We start from the raw sequence: 20,105 nt of genomic DNA, 5'->3' as shown, positions 1-20,105 counted from the left end.
GTGTTACATTATCTTAGATTTCTTAGTGGTTTCAATGTGTAAATACTTGTAGTAGTTTCTCTTTTGAACGCACTTTTATTTAAAATACAAGTTGTATTATCACTCATGCTAAAGTTTCATTTTCTTTAACAGAATTCAGTTAATCAGATATCCCTTTAGTATATTTCATATTCTTCTCAGTAGGTGGGAATAACTAATAATTATATTTTTTTTCTAAACACACGTTTGGAAATGATGTAATTTCTAACATGATCCAGAAGTTGAAATAGATAAATCACATCAAGAACGCCGAAATAAAAAATAAAATAGATAGATATTTTAGATTTTTATTATATGATGATTTTACAAAACTTTTGAGCCAAGATTTTAACATTTCTTCTTCTTAACAGTTAAGAAACAACTAGGACTAGGGTTTACCCCACCTCTTTCCCGACGACAGCTGGGATAGGCTCCAGCTCCCCTGCGACCCTTCACACGACAAGCGGTTACAGAAGATGAATGAATGAATGAATGAATGAATGATAATTTGATTTCTTCACAGGAAATAAAAATACACAGGCGTCTTTTTGTTCAAGTTCAGTTTATTTGCGACACCAGCAGAGAAGTAATAAAGTAATTTAGTCCCAATGATCACATCTGTAGAGGAAGACTAATCGATAACAGCATAAAAAATTCAAAACAGCTTATCATTACTGAAACCAAAGTCTAGTCAGTTCTCTAAAATGATTTGCAAAACTACAATATTCTCACGATCCAATCACAGATTATATTGAAAATAATAATACAGCAGTCTATCTCAGTGTGACTACAGTAAAAACCTTATTATTATTATTATTATTATTCATATTAGAAGCAACCATTCCCAGATTAATTTCCACTTCATTTTCCATGTTTAATTTTTCCATGATTTTCAGGAAAGTTAGTGATTAAATGCCCGACATGCAGCCTGTCATCACTCCAGCGCTCTCAGTAAGTGCTGTATCTGCTGCTATCTCTGGTCTCGGTCGTCTTTATCAGCAGTTTTGGAGCAGGAGAGCTGCTGTTACTGTGGTAGCCATTAGTACTTTTAGTACCTGGACAGAAACACAGGGATTAAAATGGTTAGATATAAATTTCCTTTCTTAAAGTATGATGTCTAGAGCAGTGGTTCCACCTTTTCTGACAGATGTACCCTCCCCAGGTGGAAAGAGGACAAGTCTGGTCTGTTACTTACTGTAGTTGGAGATGGCATGGATGTTGAGGATGGACTGTTGTCCAAGTCTGCAGAGGAAGAAACAAAAGCTTAGTTTGAATGTTTCCTGCTCCGTTCTGAAATGTTCAAGTTTCAGGTCATGTTTATTGTAACTTCCACAATACGTGAATGAAAGTATTCAGTGCTGTTTAAAAGTATTTTCACCCCTCAGAATATTCTACATTTCTCCATAAAAAAATACTGAAAATGTCAGTGGATTTTCTCACAAGTCCTGAAAGTAGACAAAGAGAACCCAATCAAACAAATGAAACTGAGATATTATACTTGTGTATGTGTTTAGTCAGGAAAATGACCCAATATTACATATCTGTGAGGTGCAAAAGTAAGTGCACTTTAGGATTACAAGTTAATTTCAAGGCCAAATTAGAATCCATCTGTTCAGAAGTGTTTTCAATCAATGTAAAGAGACTCGGGTGTTGTTCAGTGCCTCATTTAGTTTTAAAAAGTCACAGTCAGATCTTCATAACACATGTTCGTGGAAGTGTGTGATGAGTGCACTGTCAAATGAGTTTTCCGAGAAGCTCAGAAAAAGAGTTGTTGTTGATCATCAGGCTGGAGAAGTTTACAAAAGCATCTTTAAAGAGTTTGAAATCCACAAATCCACAGACAGACAGAATGTGAACAAATGGAGGAGACTTAAGACGGTTGTTACCCTCCGCAGGAGTGGTCGACCCACAAACATCACTACAAAAACAAGACCTGTAATAGTCTGAGAGGTCACAAAGGAACCCAGAGTAACTTCTAAGCAATTAAAGGACAAGGACAGAATATTTTACAGGGCTCCCATTCCTGATGAACAGACTTAACTTAACATACGGTGAGTTTTCCTTTTCTGGTGATCATTTATAATAGTGGTTGTGTGCTTTTTTCTGAATGAATGATTTAAACTCCTCTTCCACAGATCACCCCTGTTGAGTAGGTCTTTAATGTGACCCAGGACTCATTGTGTGTTCACACTAATAAAGGAATAAGTCCCAGACCACCTCCACATGTGGTGTGAGATCATCACTCAAACATGTCCTGGTTGTGTTCACACCTGTACTTTTGATTTAATGTTAATGCCAGGCCTGAATGGGACTATAGTCTTAGTCACATGTTTCTCTCACCTGTCCTCCTCTCCTTCCAGCAATTTCCTGTAGGTGGCGATCTCAATGTCCAGCGCCAGCTTCAGGTTCATCAGGTCCTGCAGGTGAAGACACTTTTACTTAACAGGGCTTTTATATTTGATTGTTTTCTGATGACTCTTTCTCACTGTGCATCTTAAATTCTTTCCCTCTCCTTTACCTGGTACTCCCGCAGCTGTCTGGCCATGTCCTGTTTGGCTCTCTGCAGAGCATCCTCCAGGTCTCTGGTCCGGGCTTTGGCTTCCTTCACGGTCAGCTCTCCACGTTCCTCTGCCTCAGCCAACTGGTTCTCCAGACTGCCACGCTGAGGACAGACAGGGTTAAGAAGCCATCCATGCTGGATCTGAATTAGGAATTACATATTTCGCTACACCTGACTGTACCTGAGCTTTGACGGCCTCTATCTCACTCTGCAGTCGGCTGATCAGTCGGTTGACCTCGGCCACCTCTCCCTTCACCATGCGGAGCTCATCTTCAAACTGGGTGGCCTGCATCGACATTTGGTCGAACTGCAAACAGAGGAATCTCAACTGAATCTCAACTGTTATTTGAAAAAATGTTTTACCAAAAGAATCACACAAATCACAGAGACGTACATGTCTTGACTCTGCTCAGCGTGAGTGACAAAGTATACATGAAAGTATACTTTCCTCGTCCTCACCTTGCTCTTGTACCAGGACTCTGCCTCCTCTCGGCTGCGGGCAGCGATCTCCTCGTACTGGGCTTTGACCTCAGCTACGATCTGCTCCATGTTCAGGCTGCGACTGTTGTCCATCTGCACCACCACTGAGGTATCTTTAATGCTGGCCTGCAGCTCACGCAGCTCCTGGTTAAGGTGCACAAAATAAAAGTGGAAGGTGAAGATATTCTGCACTGACTTGAAAAGAAAGACTTGAAAAACTCAGTTTAAATGTCAAAATGACAAAGATTTAAATGGAAAATTACACTTTCCTCTCACTTGTTTGACTTTTCATACCTGTGTTATAATTACGAACACACAAGCACAGCACAGAACAGATTATAGTTTTATGATGGAAGGATATTCAAAGACTTCTCATCTCTGGATTAAAGGAGACGTCTTACACATCTGCAGCAAAAACAAGCTGACTTCAGGAATTGACGCTATCACCAATACTCCATGCAAGAGGAACAAGGCTGAGAAAAGAATGACTCACTTTATAACATTTATTATTATTTTTGCAGTTTTGTGTGATATTTTATCTTTATTTTATGATTACATAGTCAGTTATAATAAAAATGCAACATTTTTTAAACTGGGAAATGTTGTTAAAATGAACACAAATCCATTAGAAAACATTTTAGAAAAAAAATGCAATATGGATTTGTAGATTCATCCATGTGCAGCTTTGGCCCTAAGTTATTGTCTGCACCTGAGCTCATATTGGACTAATTTGAGATTATTTTAACATAATGGACTATATGAACCTGCAACTGCATGATGGTTGAAAAAATCACATTATATTTTGAATATAAAGCACAATTTTTCAACTAGTTATCTCTAAGTTATCAAATGAATCATGCACGGCCAGGCATGTTTCAGTGAAGCTGTGGTGGTTTGAAAATATACGTTTTTTTATTGCTTTAACCACTGAAGGTCTCCAGGTAGCCTGACAACAACAAGAACAACAAAGATTTCCGCTGGCTGACATAAAAAAATATTCCAGAGGTAGCTCATGTATGGAGTCAACTCATCTGAGAGTCGTAACACAAAAATAGAGCAATGAACCAAAGGAAAGTGCAGCATTAACGGGGAAATAACTGGAAACCTGGAGGGGATTTGCAAAGACATAAATGAGACATAAAAGACATAAGTGTTTTGAAGCATGGAGACACTTGCAAACCTCCTCATAGATGTTCCGCAGGAAGTTGATTTCATCAGTCAGAGCTCCGACCTTATCCTCAAGATCGGCCTTGACCAGGTAGGCTGAGTCCACATCCTGGAACAGACACACGCGGAAGCAAACACCATAAAAGCACTGAAATCTTTGTGCTTTTTTAGCTGTGATCACTATTAATCTGTTGTGATGACTAAAATAAAAACTGCAGCAAGTAACTCAACACAATTTTTTTATTCAGGTATACAATCCTAAGGGAGATATTGCACTTTGTTTTAAGTCAAAACATTTATTTTATTGGTTTATCTATGAGTTTAACTTTCAAAAACATTAGTTATTTACAGAAAACAACAAAGAGAACTGAACTTAAGGTTTAGTTTTTCCTAAGCTAGCCCTATGAAATTAATTAATTATGTAATTATGTGTAACAACAAACAAAAATGCCAGGACTTCTAAATAAATGTACATTTAAAAATCGTTAATGACTTAACTTTAGCTTCAGTTTTTGCCTTGTAGCAAAGCTAGATACGCTTTTACCACAAGTTTTTCCTGCTGTCTTACTCAATTATGTGGAAAGACGTATTATAATGTCCAAAATGGACATTAAGGATTTATCATAAACAAACAAAAGGAAGAAAATCATTGGCTTAGCTTAATTGTTTGCTAAGGCTTCAGCTAGCTATCTTTAGCAGGTTTTAAGTTGTTAACTCATCTCCATCATGAGCATTTCGACTTCTAAAACTTGGTTTTATATCAGTAAACTGTTATTTATTGATATAAAACCACAGGAAGGAAGTCATCAGCAACTTTATTTAGCTTTAGTTTTTGCTAAGGCCAGCCTTTTAGTGTCTGCTAGCTACATTTAGCAGTTTTGCAGTTTTTTTTTTTTTTTTTGTTTAGCTGCTCTTTAATTTAATTATGAGGACTAACAAATTAAAATGTCATTAAAAGTCTGTCTAAAATTGGTGGAAATCAAATTATCAACTTATTTTATTTTTTGTTAGCTTGTAACTTATGCTAGCTACCTTTAGCAGGGTTAGGGTTCATCTATGTGCAACATTTGACAAATTTAGAACTACCTTTCCTAATAGGTAGCTCTTATCAGTAATTGATTTTAGAGTTATCGTCCAAATGGTCCATGTCTTAACACCTGCATGTCCGGGCATATTTCAGTGAAGCTGCAATGGTTTGAAAATATTTCCTGTCTACTTTTTTAGGTCTCCACATAGCCTGCAACAAAAACAACAAAGATTTCCGCTGGCTGATATCAAAAAACATTCCAGACACAGCTCATGTAGGAAGTCGACTCTCAGATGAGTCACGACACAAAGATAGAACAATGAACTAAAGGAAAGTGCAACTTTAGCGGGTACATAACTGGAAACAGAAAAAAAAAAATGGATGTTGTTGGGTTTCTGTTGAATATTAAACTCCATAACTAAAATGTTCATCAAAATTAATATTTCAACAAAACCTATGATTGGCCGAAACCAAAACTCAGAACCCATTAGCTAGCTTGTTAGAAATGGATATTACAGCAGGTTTTTAGCTCCTTGTTGTCTTTTGCAAATTTAATAAAAGCTCCTCTCCATTGTTATATAGTAAAACCAATATCATAAAATATATGAAGTTACTGACTGAGACAGAGGCCCATTTACACCCACAAAAACTGCAACATTTTGGGCTTCTGGAGTTGTGAAAGCTGTAAAATCACGTTGTTTTATTCTCACAGAGTTGTACATGACTGAGTCTTTGAGCGTTTCCCAAACTCTGAGGAAATGCTCCTGGTTGAATTGTCAAGATGAACAATGAGCAATAGTTCATTAAAAGGAGAGAATACAAATTCAAACTTTAGAGGGTGAGTACAGTTGCTGAGATATCGAATTACACGTGTGTTTTGGTGGACATACTTTAAGGATCTGGGGTTACAACAAGTTTCAGAGCAAAAATTGGTGCCAAACTTGAATACATTACATGTAAAACTGCCTCCAGCTGCTGTTCCCATGTGACACTGACAATGTAAGCTGCCACATATTTATAGATTTTGATGCACATGTGAATGCAACCCAGACAATTAGGACAATGAGACAGGACAATGGTAAGGTTCATCTTACTCGCCACGCCTACATCAATGAGTATGAGTGAACGTACCTTCTTCAGGATAACAAAGTCATTCTCCAGGTTGTTTCTCTTGTTAATCTCGTCCTCGTATCTGTAGCAGAAGCAGTACAGTTCGATGAGGCGGTGCATTTAATGACTCAAATAATGTAGAGTGGGATATCACAACTACGATTTACTTGTGTTTGTAGTCCTCAACCAGGCCCTGCATGTTCCTCAGCTCCCCGTCCAGCTTGGTCTTGTCGTTGTTGACCAGGTCCATCTGGCGCCTCAGACCCGCCATGTAGACCTCAAACAGTGGCTCCACATTGGATCGGCCCACGCCCTGACCCTGCAGCAGCTCCAGTTTTGTCTCCAGCATCTTGTTCTGCTGCTCCAGGAAACGAACCTGAGGGAAGGAGACAGAACAAAAGGAAACAAAAGAAAACAGATAATACATTTAGAAGGTGTTCAGCCGAAGGATCACATTTCATATTACAGTTGAAGGTCTGATGGCTAAATATCAGCAATGTTACATCCATTAAAGAAGCTGAAACGAGGGCAACTGGATTTGATGGGTTACATGAAGACGTTTCATCCAAGTCTTCAGTTCTAAAAGGCTTGTGGGGATTTGGGGTTTAAATAGGAACATCTGTGGGGGGTGTCCATTAGAAACTTGCATGACTAGTGTAATAACCACCTGTAGTTCGAGGAAATCTCAACTATTATCAATCCCCAACTTACCACCAGTCTTTTAGAACTGAGGCCTTGGATGAAACATTTTCAGGAAACTCTACAAGTGCAATTGTTTCTGCTTGTTTGTTGGTTTTACCATGACCTGGATGACTGAGAACCATCACAGAGATTAGCAAAGTTGGCTCAGCAACTGTTCATTGTTGGATTTTTAATTTGTTAATTGAGACCATAACCAGCAGATTTACAAATAATGGGAATAATTGGTGGCTACAGCTGTAGAATAATGTTGTCCATTGATAACCAGAGGTCGAAGGAACGCCATCGTTCCACCAGATAACCTTCTCGCTCAGTGTCAACACCTGACTGTACTCCAGGCCTGTATCTGCACAGCTCATGTTTCCTGCCCAGCAGCCGGGTTTATCCGCCACCTATTATCCCTCCCAACACAAAGCCAGCGTTCTGTTCAGAGCAGAATAATCTTTCTCTGAGACACGGCCACACCGTGTCCGACCTGATTTATCGGGTTACAGTCCAACTCAAAGGGACGGAAATGGGGCAGATAGCTTAGATATCCAGCAGCCCATTACCACAGACTCAGGCTGAATCAGGTCAAATCCCAGGTGCATTCTCTGTGCTATGAGTATGGGGGGTTTAAATTTGAGTGTAGATCTAACAGGAGGTATTTTCTTCAGTGTAATGACTGTCATTTAAATTTAAACTGGCTCACTATCTTGCAACAAGTCAAACTTTGTCTGCCTGCTGCATCTGACTGATTACTTCTCTGCATGAGGGGAGCAGCTCTTTAAAGTTTCATCAAAGAGCCGGGACAGGGTGGGATTGTATTACACCACTAATAGCAGGGGTCAGCGCATTGATCAGTTGACTTTCTTTACACATGGCTGCAGCGTTAGTGATAACTGGTCTGAGTTCATGTCATGTTCAGAAACACAAATGCCTGGTTGACATTTTGACTTTTCTGTGTCTGAAAGCTCCAGCGACAAACCCAGGCACTCTTCTGTGAGTTACATCTTTAGCTGGGAAGTCTTAATATGTCTTCTGAAAAGGTTTCACAGTATTTTGTGTTGTGGCAAATACCTGCAGGATCTTACACTTTAAATAGACAATGAATAATTTAAATTAGAATATTTGTGCTGGCTCTCCAACATCTACCAGTTTCTTTATGTATTCATGTAAATGTATTGCTCCGGAATTTTAACTAGAAGCCACTGAAATTCTTATTTTTATTTACTTTACTTTATTGTATAGAGCACTACAGTGATTTTAGCTATTTTTTATGTCATGTAATCACCTCCATTTCTGTTGTATATTCTCATAGCATAGTATTATTAATGTAAATGATCTAACTTGTATTTAACTTCCGCATATATTTCACAACATTTTGGGCTTCTGGAGTTGTGAAACCTGTACAATCCTGTTGTTTTTTTCCCACAGAGTTGTACATGACTGACTCTTCAAGCATTTCCCAAACTCTGAGGTTAAATCATCAAGATGAACAATGAGAAAGATAGTTCATTAAAAAGAGAGAATACAAATTCAAAGGCTAACTTTCTCAGATACAGACTTACAAGTGTATTTTGGTGGAGATACTTTAAGGATCTGGGGTTACAACAAGTTTCAGATCAAAAATTGGTGCCAAACTTGGATAAATTACATGAAAAACTGCCTCCAGCTGCTGTTCCCATGTGACACTGACAATGTAAACTGCCAAATATTTGTAGATTTAAATATTTTGGATTTTTCACATAAATGCATTTACAGCATTCATTTTTATTAAGGAGGCGCTGTAATGTATTTGCATCTTAAAAGAATGTCAGTATTTGTATTTCCATAAATAGTAATTTTGGGATTAATAAAGTAATTTCTTATGTGCAGCTTACACATTAAAATTGCTCTGTGTTCTGCTCTACAATAATCACAGGGCATACCAAAGACTTCAAACAACCTTTCAGATCCATATTTTTGATTGTTTGATTGTAATCTGCAAAAAAACAGAGGAAGTTAATTTTGGACATTTGCACAAATGGGAGTCCGTCCAGTGCAGCTCTCTGTCTGTACGCCTGAAGTGTATCTCCGCTGATGTGAGAATGCCAACAAAGCCTCTATTGTGAGAATGTTACCCACTCCGTGAGAAAGCAGAGATGTTCCCTAAGTAGGGTATCGATGTCCAGCATTATCACAGAGCCGGTCACTCTTTCTGTGGGAAATGTTTTCTTCAGGAACCTCAGCCATGCTACGTCTCACTTTCACTTCCCTTTTTAATGTTTCATAACATAAAATAAGCTCTTAGATATTAGGATAACATGTATTATAAAAGTTGTTTGTTAATAAGAGTTAACCAGGACAACCACCCTTAGCCAGGATAGCTTTCTTTCTACATTAAATTTATTCTATTCCCTGGGACAGATATTAAAAATAAAAGAGTGATGATGTGTGGGAAGTGCTGACTTTGAGGTTTAATTTGGTTTATATTCAACTATATAACTACTGACCAGTGTAGGCTCTTCATTGTTCTGTCTAAAACAGGAAGTTTAAAAATGGCTGTCACATTGACTGTCACAGGTCACTGAGGTGTCTCTTCCAGTTAGACCTTTGTTTTGCTTAAAAAGCTTGTTTTGGGCTTTTGAGGCTAAAAGTCAGTCTACATTTTGTCAGTTCTTCATTCAGCACGAAGAAGTTTGGATGTAGAAATCATTTAATAATTTTATCAGGTTTGAAGTGGTCTGAGAATAAAAGTTATACAGCATATACTCTCTTGCCAGATAATTAGGCACACTAGTGAATCCATTATAATATAACAGTTCTGCACTAAGTCCTTAATCCTGTTAAGTTGATGTTAATCATTTGGTTTTTGACATTTGGACTTGTAACAAGGTTTTATCGGCTGAGGAGCCGTATATTTCCCTCAGGAGCTGGGGTAGACCAAACTCTGAGCTAAAAGAGAGTGAATACTGGGCAAAAGTTCCATCGACCGGCACAAACACGACTATAGATTAATGGTAATATTTCTTTACACGGGACAGATTTATAAGTTAAGCAAATGTCTGTTAACTAATTTACAGTTTACTATAAAAAATGTTAGTAATTTTTTTTTGCTGATACCAAGTAGCCAAAAAAAAGTTATTGTGGGTTTAAAAAGGGTTTAATGTGAACAGAAACTTACCTGTATCTTCAAAAATACACTCACTTGCCAAGACATTCAGTACACAAGCGAAAACAAATCCATTGTAATGTAACAGTCCTGCACTAAACCCTCCTTCATGACTGTTATAATGTTCAGTTCATGTTGAAACAGCATCAGTGCTGTTAAACTGCATTGAATTAAACTCTTAAGGGTTTCTGTTATTAACCCTAGCCCACTGACTGTAACGTTGAAATAATAGGAACATGTGTCAATTCAATAGTTCTACAAACCACAGCCTCTACAATGAAAACACAGTTGAATCAACAACTCTCTCAGTTATTTGCAACAAATGCTGAATACCAGAAGTTTCATGAGGACAAGACTGCAGGACTGTTATATTAGAATGAATTCACTAGTGTACCTAATGAAATGGCCAGTAAAGCTGGACTCTGAGTACCTTTTACTTGAAGGATGATATAAATGATTCTTCAGGGCTTGGCTCGAGTCTTGTTACCTTATCAATGAAGCTTGCGAAGCGGTTGTTGAGGCTTTTGATCTGCTCCTTCTCGTGGGCTCGGCTCATGGACAGACTGGGGTCGATCTCCAGGTTGAGGGGGGCCAGCAGGCTCTTGTTGACCGACAGGGACGCCAGCGGGGCCCCGAGGCCATGGTGATGCCCGTTGGTGCCCGCGTACAGAGAGCTGCTGCTCAGGGAGACGCCGCTGAAACCCCCCTGACCTGGACCAAAACCGCTCAGCCTCCTGGAGCCGCTGCTGCTCCGGACGGAGTTACTGGAGCTGATTCGCTTGGTACGACTCAGACTCATGGTGGACGAGAAAAACTAAAAGGTGGAGCTCTGAATGTGAGGAGGTGAAGAAGAAGGTGAAGGAGAAACAAGACTGACTAAAACACAAGATTGGAAAACAGCCCAACTGAGCAGGAGTGAAACAGCAGAGGATATCTGAACATAGTGAGGCATCTCAGGTGTCTTTTAAACCTCTACAGGGTGGAGTCAGGAGAGAAGAGGAGGGGAGAACCTGGAGCTAAAGAGAGCCACCGTATCGGATGTCTAATGTGTATTAGGCCAAATATACAAACATTATCTGTTCAGTTATCTGTGAAAGTTTTCACTGCTTCAGACTGGTTAAACAAAACTTCCTCCACACCTGAGGCTTCGTTCAGACTTTGCATTAACATCCTCTGATCACAAGTATCCAACTTAAATTACAAGTGGGAATACACCCAGGACACATGTGGATGTAGTCTGAGATCACACATGTGTGACTAAAGACCACCTACCCAACAGTGGTTATCAGTGGAAGAGGAGTTTAACTCATTTATTCAGAAAAAAAGAGACAACTGCGATTATAAATGATCACATGACAAAATCACCATAAGTGATGTCTGATCATTAGTAATGAGAGCATTGAAAGTATATAATCCTCTGTCTTTACTCACCTCTATCACCGCTGATTTTTCTATCACTGCTTCAAACAGCACAGCAGAGAAAAACACACACACACAACAAACATCTGCTCACGGTTCTGATCCAGCAGTAGGTAGAGATCCATTAGAGACAACAGCTGTTACAGTATTCTACTGACCACATGATGTCATTGTTTATTTGCACACAAGTTCTGTGAGCTTGTTCCAAAATATGTATCATCTCCGTAAGGCATGTCACAGATACAACAAAGTACATCACTGACAAATTTAACATTAATTTAGCGCTCTGGAAGATTGTTCATCGTACAAACATGACGTTAACCTGTTGCTACAACTCACAGTTAGTCAAATATCCAGTTCCAGGTTAGTTAACGTTGACGGTAATATTGTTCCAAAGATTTATTTTCATCATAGTTTGCATCATTATAATTTTGATAGGAATAAATGCCCTGAGACACATTTTAAAGAAGACAAATTACCTCCATTTTGTTGCTTCATATGAGACTGAGAAGGCAATGGATGCTGAGAATTATATGCTAATAAGGAGTCTTTAAATAACTTAATTAATATAGTTAACAACTCATTTAGAATTTAGTCATTTCAACTCAACAATAACTCACGAGTTAAAACAAAGTTTCATAATCACAATGAGATAATAAGATAAGTTTATTATTTTGTATTTAATGGAAATTAAATGTACAATGAGATTTTACAGTACATTTTGGTGGAAAGGGACGTTAAATTTCTTTCCTAACAGTGTTTAAAATAAAAGTCTACGTTAATTAAAAATCAAACAACAATTGCTTCAACATCACATGAAGCTGTCATAAGCAATTTTTTTTCCCCCTTTTGTATAGACAAACACAATTATTATGGAAAAAAAAACCCATTTCCATTTAATGCTGATATCTGTGAATTGTTGTCTGTCAATCTGAAATCCAGAAAAGATAGACAAAGCAGACACAAATATTTTTTTAATGAGTTCTGGATGTAATTCTAATAAAACGTAATTATTAGCTGAGACAAGATCATGAAAGCTTGTTTATGCAACACGTTTTTTCTTCGCTGACGTGTTGGACTGTTGTCCTTGCTTCCTCTTGGCAGCCACCTTCTTCTTCTGTGGTCCTGTTGATTTCATTAGAAAGACAATAACTGAAACATGCACTTGACCCAGAATAAAAAAACATCTGACACATCAGACTACATTTGTTTCATTAGATTACGTAAATAGAAAAATATCAAACTAAAAGTCACCTCTTTTCTGACTTTTTCCTTTGGATGATGTTGCCTTTGTCGTCCGGGGCACAGCTGTCTTACCTGGTCCTTTGTACTTTGGGTCGGTCTTCAGCGTCACCTCCACTGGGTAATGGTCACTAATCATGAGAGTCTTGTAGAGAAAAGAAAGTTACTGAATGACAACACTGGTTCAGTTATCTCTGGGCCACTCAAGGTTTGCACATCATCAACACAAACATGAGTCGTCTTACTTCCTCATCGCTCAGCTTGAACTTTTTCTGGAAGTTGAAAGACTTTGCCGAGCCGGGGACAACGGCGTCCAGCATGGTGTCTCCATACACCACGATCCTGTTTGCACAAGATGCATCACAGTCTTTAAAAACAGTGAAGACACTCTTCAACCAGGACTATAGATGATGTTACAACCAGGCTCAAGAAAAATACTAGTACCACCCATAAAATGTTTTGAGGAGGACAGTCTGTATGGAGTCTCTTCACTGGGAACTAATTATGCTCTGTTAAAGATCTGCTGGGCCAGTAAAATAATTTAGGTGGGGCTTTATGTCATCTGAGAACCGTGGAGTTGAAGTTGTTTAATTAGATGGCTCTTATTGGTTGGAGGACTATCTAGTCGATGCAGAGGTATTTTTTTTCTCTGCATCAGTTGAAACACACCACATAATAAAATCCAGATCACCTCTTACTAGATTCTGACAAGAACTGAGTTTGGTAACATCAGATTAGTGTAAAAAAAAAGTCTCCACTCGGATAGCAGCGTTAACACGTGCCTCACCTATCGTAGGTGTTGTCGTTACAGTTACTACTCGTGGTGTCGACGTCATCTTTTATCAGCCAATGGTAGGGAGCAGAGTAGATACGGATCTTTTCCTTCTTCTTCTTGGAGAGATATCGTCCATCTGCGTTAAAATCTCCTAAAATCATGATGTCCTGCAGGAGAAAGAGCAACAATGTTGTCAACAGTGAGCCACTAACAACCCAGCTATAACATTTGATGGTGTTAGGGTACATAACAGCACTAACACACATTTATTACAGGTGTAAAATGAGCATGTGCACAGCTGGGTAGAATAATGCATTTCAATAACTTTTACCAGTCATTTCACTGGTAAAAGTCAAATGAAACCCAGAAAAACAAACAAGCTGAAAGAAGAGCACCTGGACTTCCAGAGCTTCTTGAAGATGTTTCATCCAAGTAGCTTCTTCAGTTCTAAAAGACTGGTGGGGAGTTGGGGTTTAAATAAGAACATCTGTGGGTGCTGGCAACTGCAAAATCACACAACTAGGGTAACTAACTAACATGACATGGTCTAGTCATATCTAGGTCATGGTCACTGGAAAATTGAGCGTAGCATTACCTCAGACAAGCCACAGAGTCAAGCTCAACTTTCCAGCCCAGTTACAGCTGATGGTAAATCTCATTTACGCTGATTTATTTAAGCTTCTCCAGCCTGCCAGTGCCTACCTTAACTGTTTCCTCTGCAAACTACTTGTCACCATATTTTTATACCAGGTGTGATCACAGGCACTTAAACCTGGCCACTTGAGCTCAGATCGCCCAGGACGGAAGATCTGAACGGGACCTTGGTGAGGGAGGATTTTCTTCCACAACATATTCTCAGGATAGAAAGAAAAGATCAGCTTGCCTTTGATTGTGTACAGTGACACCTGAGGTCTGACTTCAGGGAGAATTGTCCAAAATCCTCCAGAAAATAACCATAAAACTACATTTAGCTTGAGAAAAGTTGCAAAGATTTGTAGATTAGAATTAAACTTTAACAATCCCAGAAAATAGTTTCCCTAAATAGAACGGAGAAAGGGAAGAACACTATCCTGTGTGAGTAAGGTCTGAGACTACAGAATTAAAAGTTTATTTACATTTACTTTGAGCCCAGAATTAAGTTACATGTAATAAAGTATGGTTACTACACTAACAGCATGTGTGGATTCATTAAAATATAAAAACAGTCACAAACTGATAAAAGGCGTATTGCGTTGTATTGCTTAAGGAAAGAAAACAGCTCTGTCTCAGGTTTAATGGTGAATTCTGCACAAATAGAGGTATGTCAAATATAAGATGAAAATCTGTGTTTGTGCCTTAAGAACTGGAGTCTTTATGTTCTCAGTAAAACTGTTTTCTACTTTCAACATAGAAACCTAAACTCCCCTCTAGTCTTTTAGAACTGAAGAACGTTTGAGAAGTCTTCAAGGAGCCCTGCGAGTCCTTTGTCATTGTTTCAGCTATGTTTTTTAAGATATACCATGACCTGCTTGACTGAGGATTTTCACGGACATCATAAAAATGTAAATCGACAAATTTAATCAGCGTCACCTTAAATATTTGATCATAACATTTTATCAGTGTCAAACTCACATCAGTCTTCCATCTTTTCCTGACAGCATCTACCACGTCGTGCAGCTCATCCAGCTCCTTCTCTGCATCTTCAGGTTTGGTGTGGACTGGGATCAGGACCAGGTCCTTCACGACTGTGATTCAGTTTAGGAAACACGAGGCAGCGACCATCATACATTTTTACACATTCTGTATCTGTCCATTGATCATAGCAAAAGAAGTGAGGACATTTATGAACAGCTGCAAAAATGTTTCTATGTACATCAACAAAATAGAACAGTTATCCAGCAGTTAGAAAACATCTACTTGTTTTAAGTACTGAGTTTGTACCTTAAGCTTAAAATAATTTTTTTGAAACATGGTTTTACTGACTTTCAAGACTTGTGTGAAAATCTGCTGATGTTTTGAGTCATGTTATGCAGAAATATAGAAAATTCGGGGTGGAAAAACAACTAAGTAGCTCTGTATACCTCCTAGTATGTATTAGTACACAAAACCTGATGTTGTGTTACAGACCTGTAGAGGGGCATCTGAAGCGCAGGACGAAGGGCTCTCTGGCAAAGGCATCTTCATCTCCAACCTGATTGTCTTCATACTGGTAAGAGCCAGTTACCTTAACGTCATCCTCTCTGAGACACACACGTTATAGTGTTAGTGGGATAAACCTGCACAGTAGGCACACCTGATCCACAGATTATTTTCCAACTTGCATCGTTGGTCATGACTTAATAATGCTTTTATTGTTGGAGTAAACTTGATGCAGAGTGAACCTGGACTCTCCCACCTGTAGAAACAAACAAACTTCTCCTTGTAGGTGTCTCGTCCCAACTGGTCGCTGGAGATCATGGAGTAGACGTGCTTCCTGTTAGTGCGACATGAAAAGATGCAACCGTGAGGTTATGTGAAGTTTGTGTGGGCCTCAGATTTGTGATATATATATTTTTTTTGATTATTTTGCCTTGGGATAATAACACCACTCATTTATTGCATGTCCTGTGAATTGATCACGCAGCAGAAACCTTGAGCTAAAATGGATGAAGAATGGTCTTTTGAACAGCAAGTTCAGCTTCAAAGTTCTTCTGGATGTGTCTCTCAGTAAGAACTAAACCATTTACATTTAATGTCACCGTGAACTGAGATACCACCAGAGTAAGCTGGGTCTAAAATACTGACCAATCACACAACTGATACAGAGCGTCATCCTCCCCCTCACCAAAGCTACACTATGCTGGATAGTTTGCAACGTAGATACACCATATCTTTTGAGCATGCAGAACCTTTGTACCCTGGAACCAGCCTGACTTCCCCATCCACAAATTCTTTTGTGGAGGAAAATTGGTCAGGAGTCTCTCTGTTTGGAACTGAGTATGCTCTACTCAGAGTCTATAATCTGCTTCCTAATGAAGCCCAAGAGCCATCCATCTGGACCTCCTCCAGTGAGGGTGCAGATGGATGTAACACACAAAAGTATCAATAAGGAGGCTGTAAACAGAGGTGCTGGAGAACACAACTTAACTCCACACCTTAACTGAGTGCTGATATTGATCTGTAACCTGCATCCTCTAACAAGAATGAATCAAGTCCCAGTTTAATATAAAACACACTATACAATATATATATAATAGGTGGTCCTTGACTCATCTCTCTATTAGTTTGGGGGTCCATGGCCTGAAAAACATTCTGGAGGGTCATGGGTGCTGCAGTGGTGCTTTGCGCTACATGCTAACGGCCACAGTGACAGCGCTGATGCTAAACCAGTGTAATGTTGACCACGTTCACACAGACGCCTCAAATCTGAAGCTAATCCACATCATGCTACATTTTAAATGTTACTGTAATATTCAGATAATATCTCAAATTCTTTAAAAGCAAAAAAATGAGAACTCACTGTGTGCTGTTGAGTTTTTGAAGTAACGTGTCCATGGCATTGCCGCTCTGATCCATCACCTCCAGAATCACCACCATGCTGTACTGAGACATGATCTGGAACAAACACATTTGATCTTTTTGTTGCACTTTTATTCACCTTCCACTTGAAGTGCTGATGAAGTGATTATTACCTTGGTGAGTGAGTGGATGACCGTTGGTTTCTTTACTTTCTTCTTTCCCAGGTTCTTGGCGTTGAAGGCTGCTATCTTCATTATGACTTTAATTCGAAAGGAACATAATTCAGTGTTTTAGAGGAATATGAGAGAATAAGTGTTCATGCGGAAGCTTAAACAATATAAAAACAAGAAAAAATGAAAAAGAAAATGGAGAACAGAAGCTGAAAAAGAAGAAACTGAGGTTGAAAGCGAAAATGTCAGACGATTACAGGACAGCGTTATACTCAGGGAACGGCTACAGCACAAACCTGAGTTAACAGATGAAATGAAGACAAGGTTCAGACAGTTATTACGGATGCATTCACAGGTTCACGTTTTGATTTTGGTTGAAGTATAAGTTTTATTATGATGACATGTTCTGCATGTAAAATACCTCAAAGTTGTACTTAAGTATCTGCGTATATTTTTAAAAGCTGATGACTCAAAGTAAATGTTACCAGAATACCACAATCTTCATGAAGACAACGTTTAGCGCCGGACTGTTATATTTGAATGTTGTCACTAATAAACTGGCAGAGTGAACATACAACTCATCATGCTGCACATGCTGTGCTTCCACAGTAAAGTAACTCCAACAGCAGTTTTCTAGTTTCAGTTTTCATTCTTTAGCAGTCAGATATTGTTTTGTGCAAGAGTCAAACATAAATAACATAAATATCTAAATCCCATTTCCAAAGAGTACTCATGTTAAATGTACTTAAAGTATTAAAGTGTTAATTCCATATCCAAATGGTCTCTGCCCATGTTCTATTTATATTTTATTCATTTCAGTTAATGTCCTTATCTGGAGTACAGGGACTTCTGAAAAATGTAGTTGAGTTAAAAGTTCTTTGTATTTCACAGAGAGATGTGCAACCAGTAGGAAGAAACTTAAAATTAAAATACTCAGGTATGTGTAGAAAAACCTACTGCATTAAAGCAGAAGAATAATAGAAACAGAAGAGAAACTCACCGTTGAGGATGAAATAATAAACAATGGGGAGCCGCTGTGAACGTTACAGCAAACAAACTGAAGGACTGCAGAAAAAACTGGTAACACTCCAGGAAGCGACGCACATATAACACCCACAACATTTGCATGTCAACTACCACCCGCCCAGTCGCCTGTATTATCAGCGGCGGTGAGCGTTTCCTGTCTGTATGAGGCATTTCCCACGAACCCTACAGAGCTCTGTCACTAGAAAGAAAAGTTTTACTTTGAAGTGAAAATTTTACCTCAACATTTTTGTCTTAATTACAAGTTTGACACCAGGTCTGCAATTTGGCAGCAGATCTGATGTCGTTCTGGTTAACTGGAGAATTAATGTGACAAATAATTTATTTAATTGTTAGATTAAATATTAGTTTTAGGAAGTTTTGGATTCATGAAGCTTATGAAGAGTTTGAAGTAGCTTTGACATGAAACCAAAAAAATATAAAAAAACAAACAAGGAAAAAAAAAAGTCGCCACCATACTCTAATATTTCATTGGACCACCTTTAGCTTTGTCTGACCACTGAGCAAAGCCTTCTCCAGCACATTCCAAAGATTCTCAATGGGGTTAAGGTCTGGACTCTGTGGTGGCCAATCCATGTGTGAATATGATGTCTCATGCTCCCTGAACCACTCTTTCACAATTTGAGCCCAATGAATTCTGACATTGTCATCTTAGAATATGCCCGTGCCATCAGGGAAGAAAAAATCCATTGATGGAATAACCTGGTCATTCAGTATATTCAGGTAGTCAGCTGACCTCATTCTTTGGACACATAATGTTGCTGAACCTAGACCTGAGCAACTGCAGCAACCCCAGATCATAGCACTGCCCCCACAGGCTTGTACAGTAGACACTAGGCATGATGTGATGGTGCATCACTTCATCTGCCTCTCTTCTTACCCTGATGCCCCCATCACTCTGGAACAGGGTAAATCTGGACTCATCAGACCACATGACCTTCTTCCATTGCTCCAGAGTCCAATCTTTATGCTCCCTAGAAGATTGAAGCCTTTTTTTCCAGTTAGCCTCACTGATTAGTAGTTTTCATAAGGCTACACAGCTGTTCAGTCCCAATCCCTTGAGTTCACATTGTACGTGTGGAAATGCTCTTACTTTCACTATTAAACATAGCCCTGAGTTCTACTGTTGTTTTTCTGCTATATGATTTCAACGTTTAAGTGATTGCCGATCACAACCAATCCTCGAAGACGATGGTTCCCCACTATCCTTCCAGTTTTTAATCTCCTTAGATGTTTTCTCTGCTTGATTTCATGCAAATGATTTGACCCTTCTCAAACAGACTAACATCTTTCCCACGACCACAGGATGTGTCTTTCGACATGGTTGTTTAAGAAATGAGAAGCTACTCATTGCATCAGTTGGGGTTAAATAACTTGTTGCCAGCTGAAAGATAATCACCATGCAGTAATTATCCAATAGGAGGCTCGTACCTATTTGCTTAGTTCAGTGGTTCCAAAACTTTTCACAGCCCGTACCCCTTCAGACATTTGACCTCCAGCCATGTACCCCCTACTCTCATGCACTTGTAGCAGCTAGAGTTCTGAGACGGTACCTTTGCACATATAACACACTGTAGCCGAGTAAATCCACCAGTGCTAATACAAGTAAACCCCAAAGCGATGTAGTTCTCATCATATTTGCGCCTTTTTGACGAGGTAGTCTCCCTGAGGCTGGCGCTGCATGCTTTCCCGCATCAGGAGGCTCTGCATTAGACTCCTCATGGCTGTCCGTGGCTATGCTAACAGCTTAGCCACATCTGCACTGCTTCTAGCATCCCGCTCAT

General features: G+C 39.0%; 2 protein-coding genes across 2 annotated transcripts; both read right to left on the bottom strand.

Annotated features, from left to right (window-relative positions):
• Positions 1–404: 404 nt before the first annotated feature.
• On the bottom strand, positions 405–11,115 carry LOC311486807 (keratin, type II cytoskeletal 8). Its single transcript, XM_084542818.1, has 10 exons — positions 10,682–11,115; positions 6,530–6,738; positions 6,384–6,444; positions 4,239–4,334; positions 3,038–3,202; positions 2,760–2,885; positions 2,537–2,680; positions 2,359–2,435; positions 1,214–1,260; positions 405–1,073 (listed from the first exon to the last, which is right to left on the bottom strand). The coding sequence occupies exons 1-10, from the start codon at positions 10,991–10,993 to the stop codon at positions 967–969; spliced, it is 1,344 nt and encodes a 447-aa protein (XP_084398944.1). The 5' UTR covers positions 10,994–11,115; the 3' UTR covers positions 405–966.
• A 544-nt stretch (positions 11,116–11,659) lies between these two features.
• Positions 11,660–18,335, bottom strand: LOC311487550 (deoxyribonuclease-1-like). Its single transcript, XM_084543858.1, has 10 exons — positions 18,278–18,335; positions 17,281–17,366; positions 17,109–17,203; positions 16,005–16,082; positions 15,737–15,849; positions 15,242–15,354; positions 13,643–13,797; positions 13,101–13,197; positions 12,868–13,000; positions 11,660–12,738 (listed from the first exon to the last, which is right to left on the bottom strand). Exons 2-10 carry the CDS (start codon positions 17,359–17,361, stop codon positions 12,656–12,658), a joined length of 948 nt encoding a protein of 315 aa, XP_084399984.1. The 5' UTR covers positions 17,362–17,366; positions 18,278–18,335; the 3' UTR covers positions 11,660–12,655.
• Positions 18,336–20,105: the final 1,770 nt, after the last annotated feature.

Source organism: Chelon labrosus (assembly GCF_963514085.1).
Source record: "Chelon labrosus genome assembly, chromosome: 4".
NCBI classification, from domain to species: Eukaryota; Metazoa; Chordata; class Actinopteri; order Mugiliformes; family Mugilidae; genus Chelon; species Chelon labrosus.
This window is presented reverse-complemented; position numbering and strand designations above follow the sequence as displayed.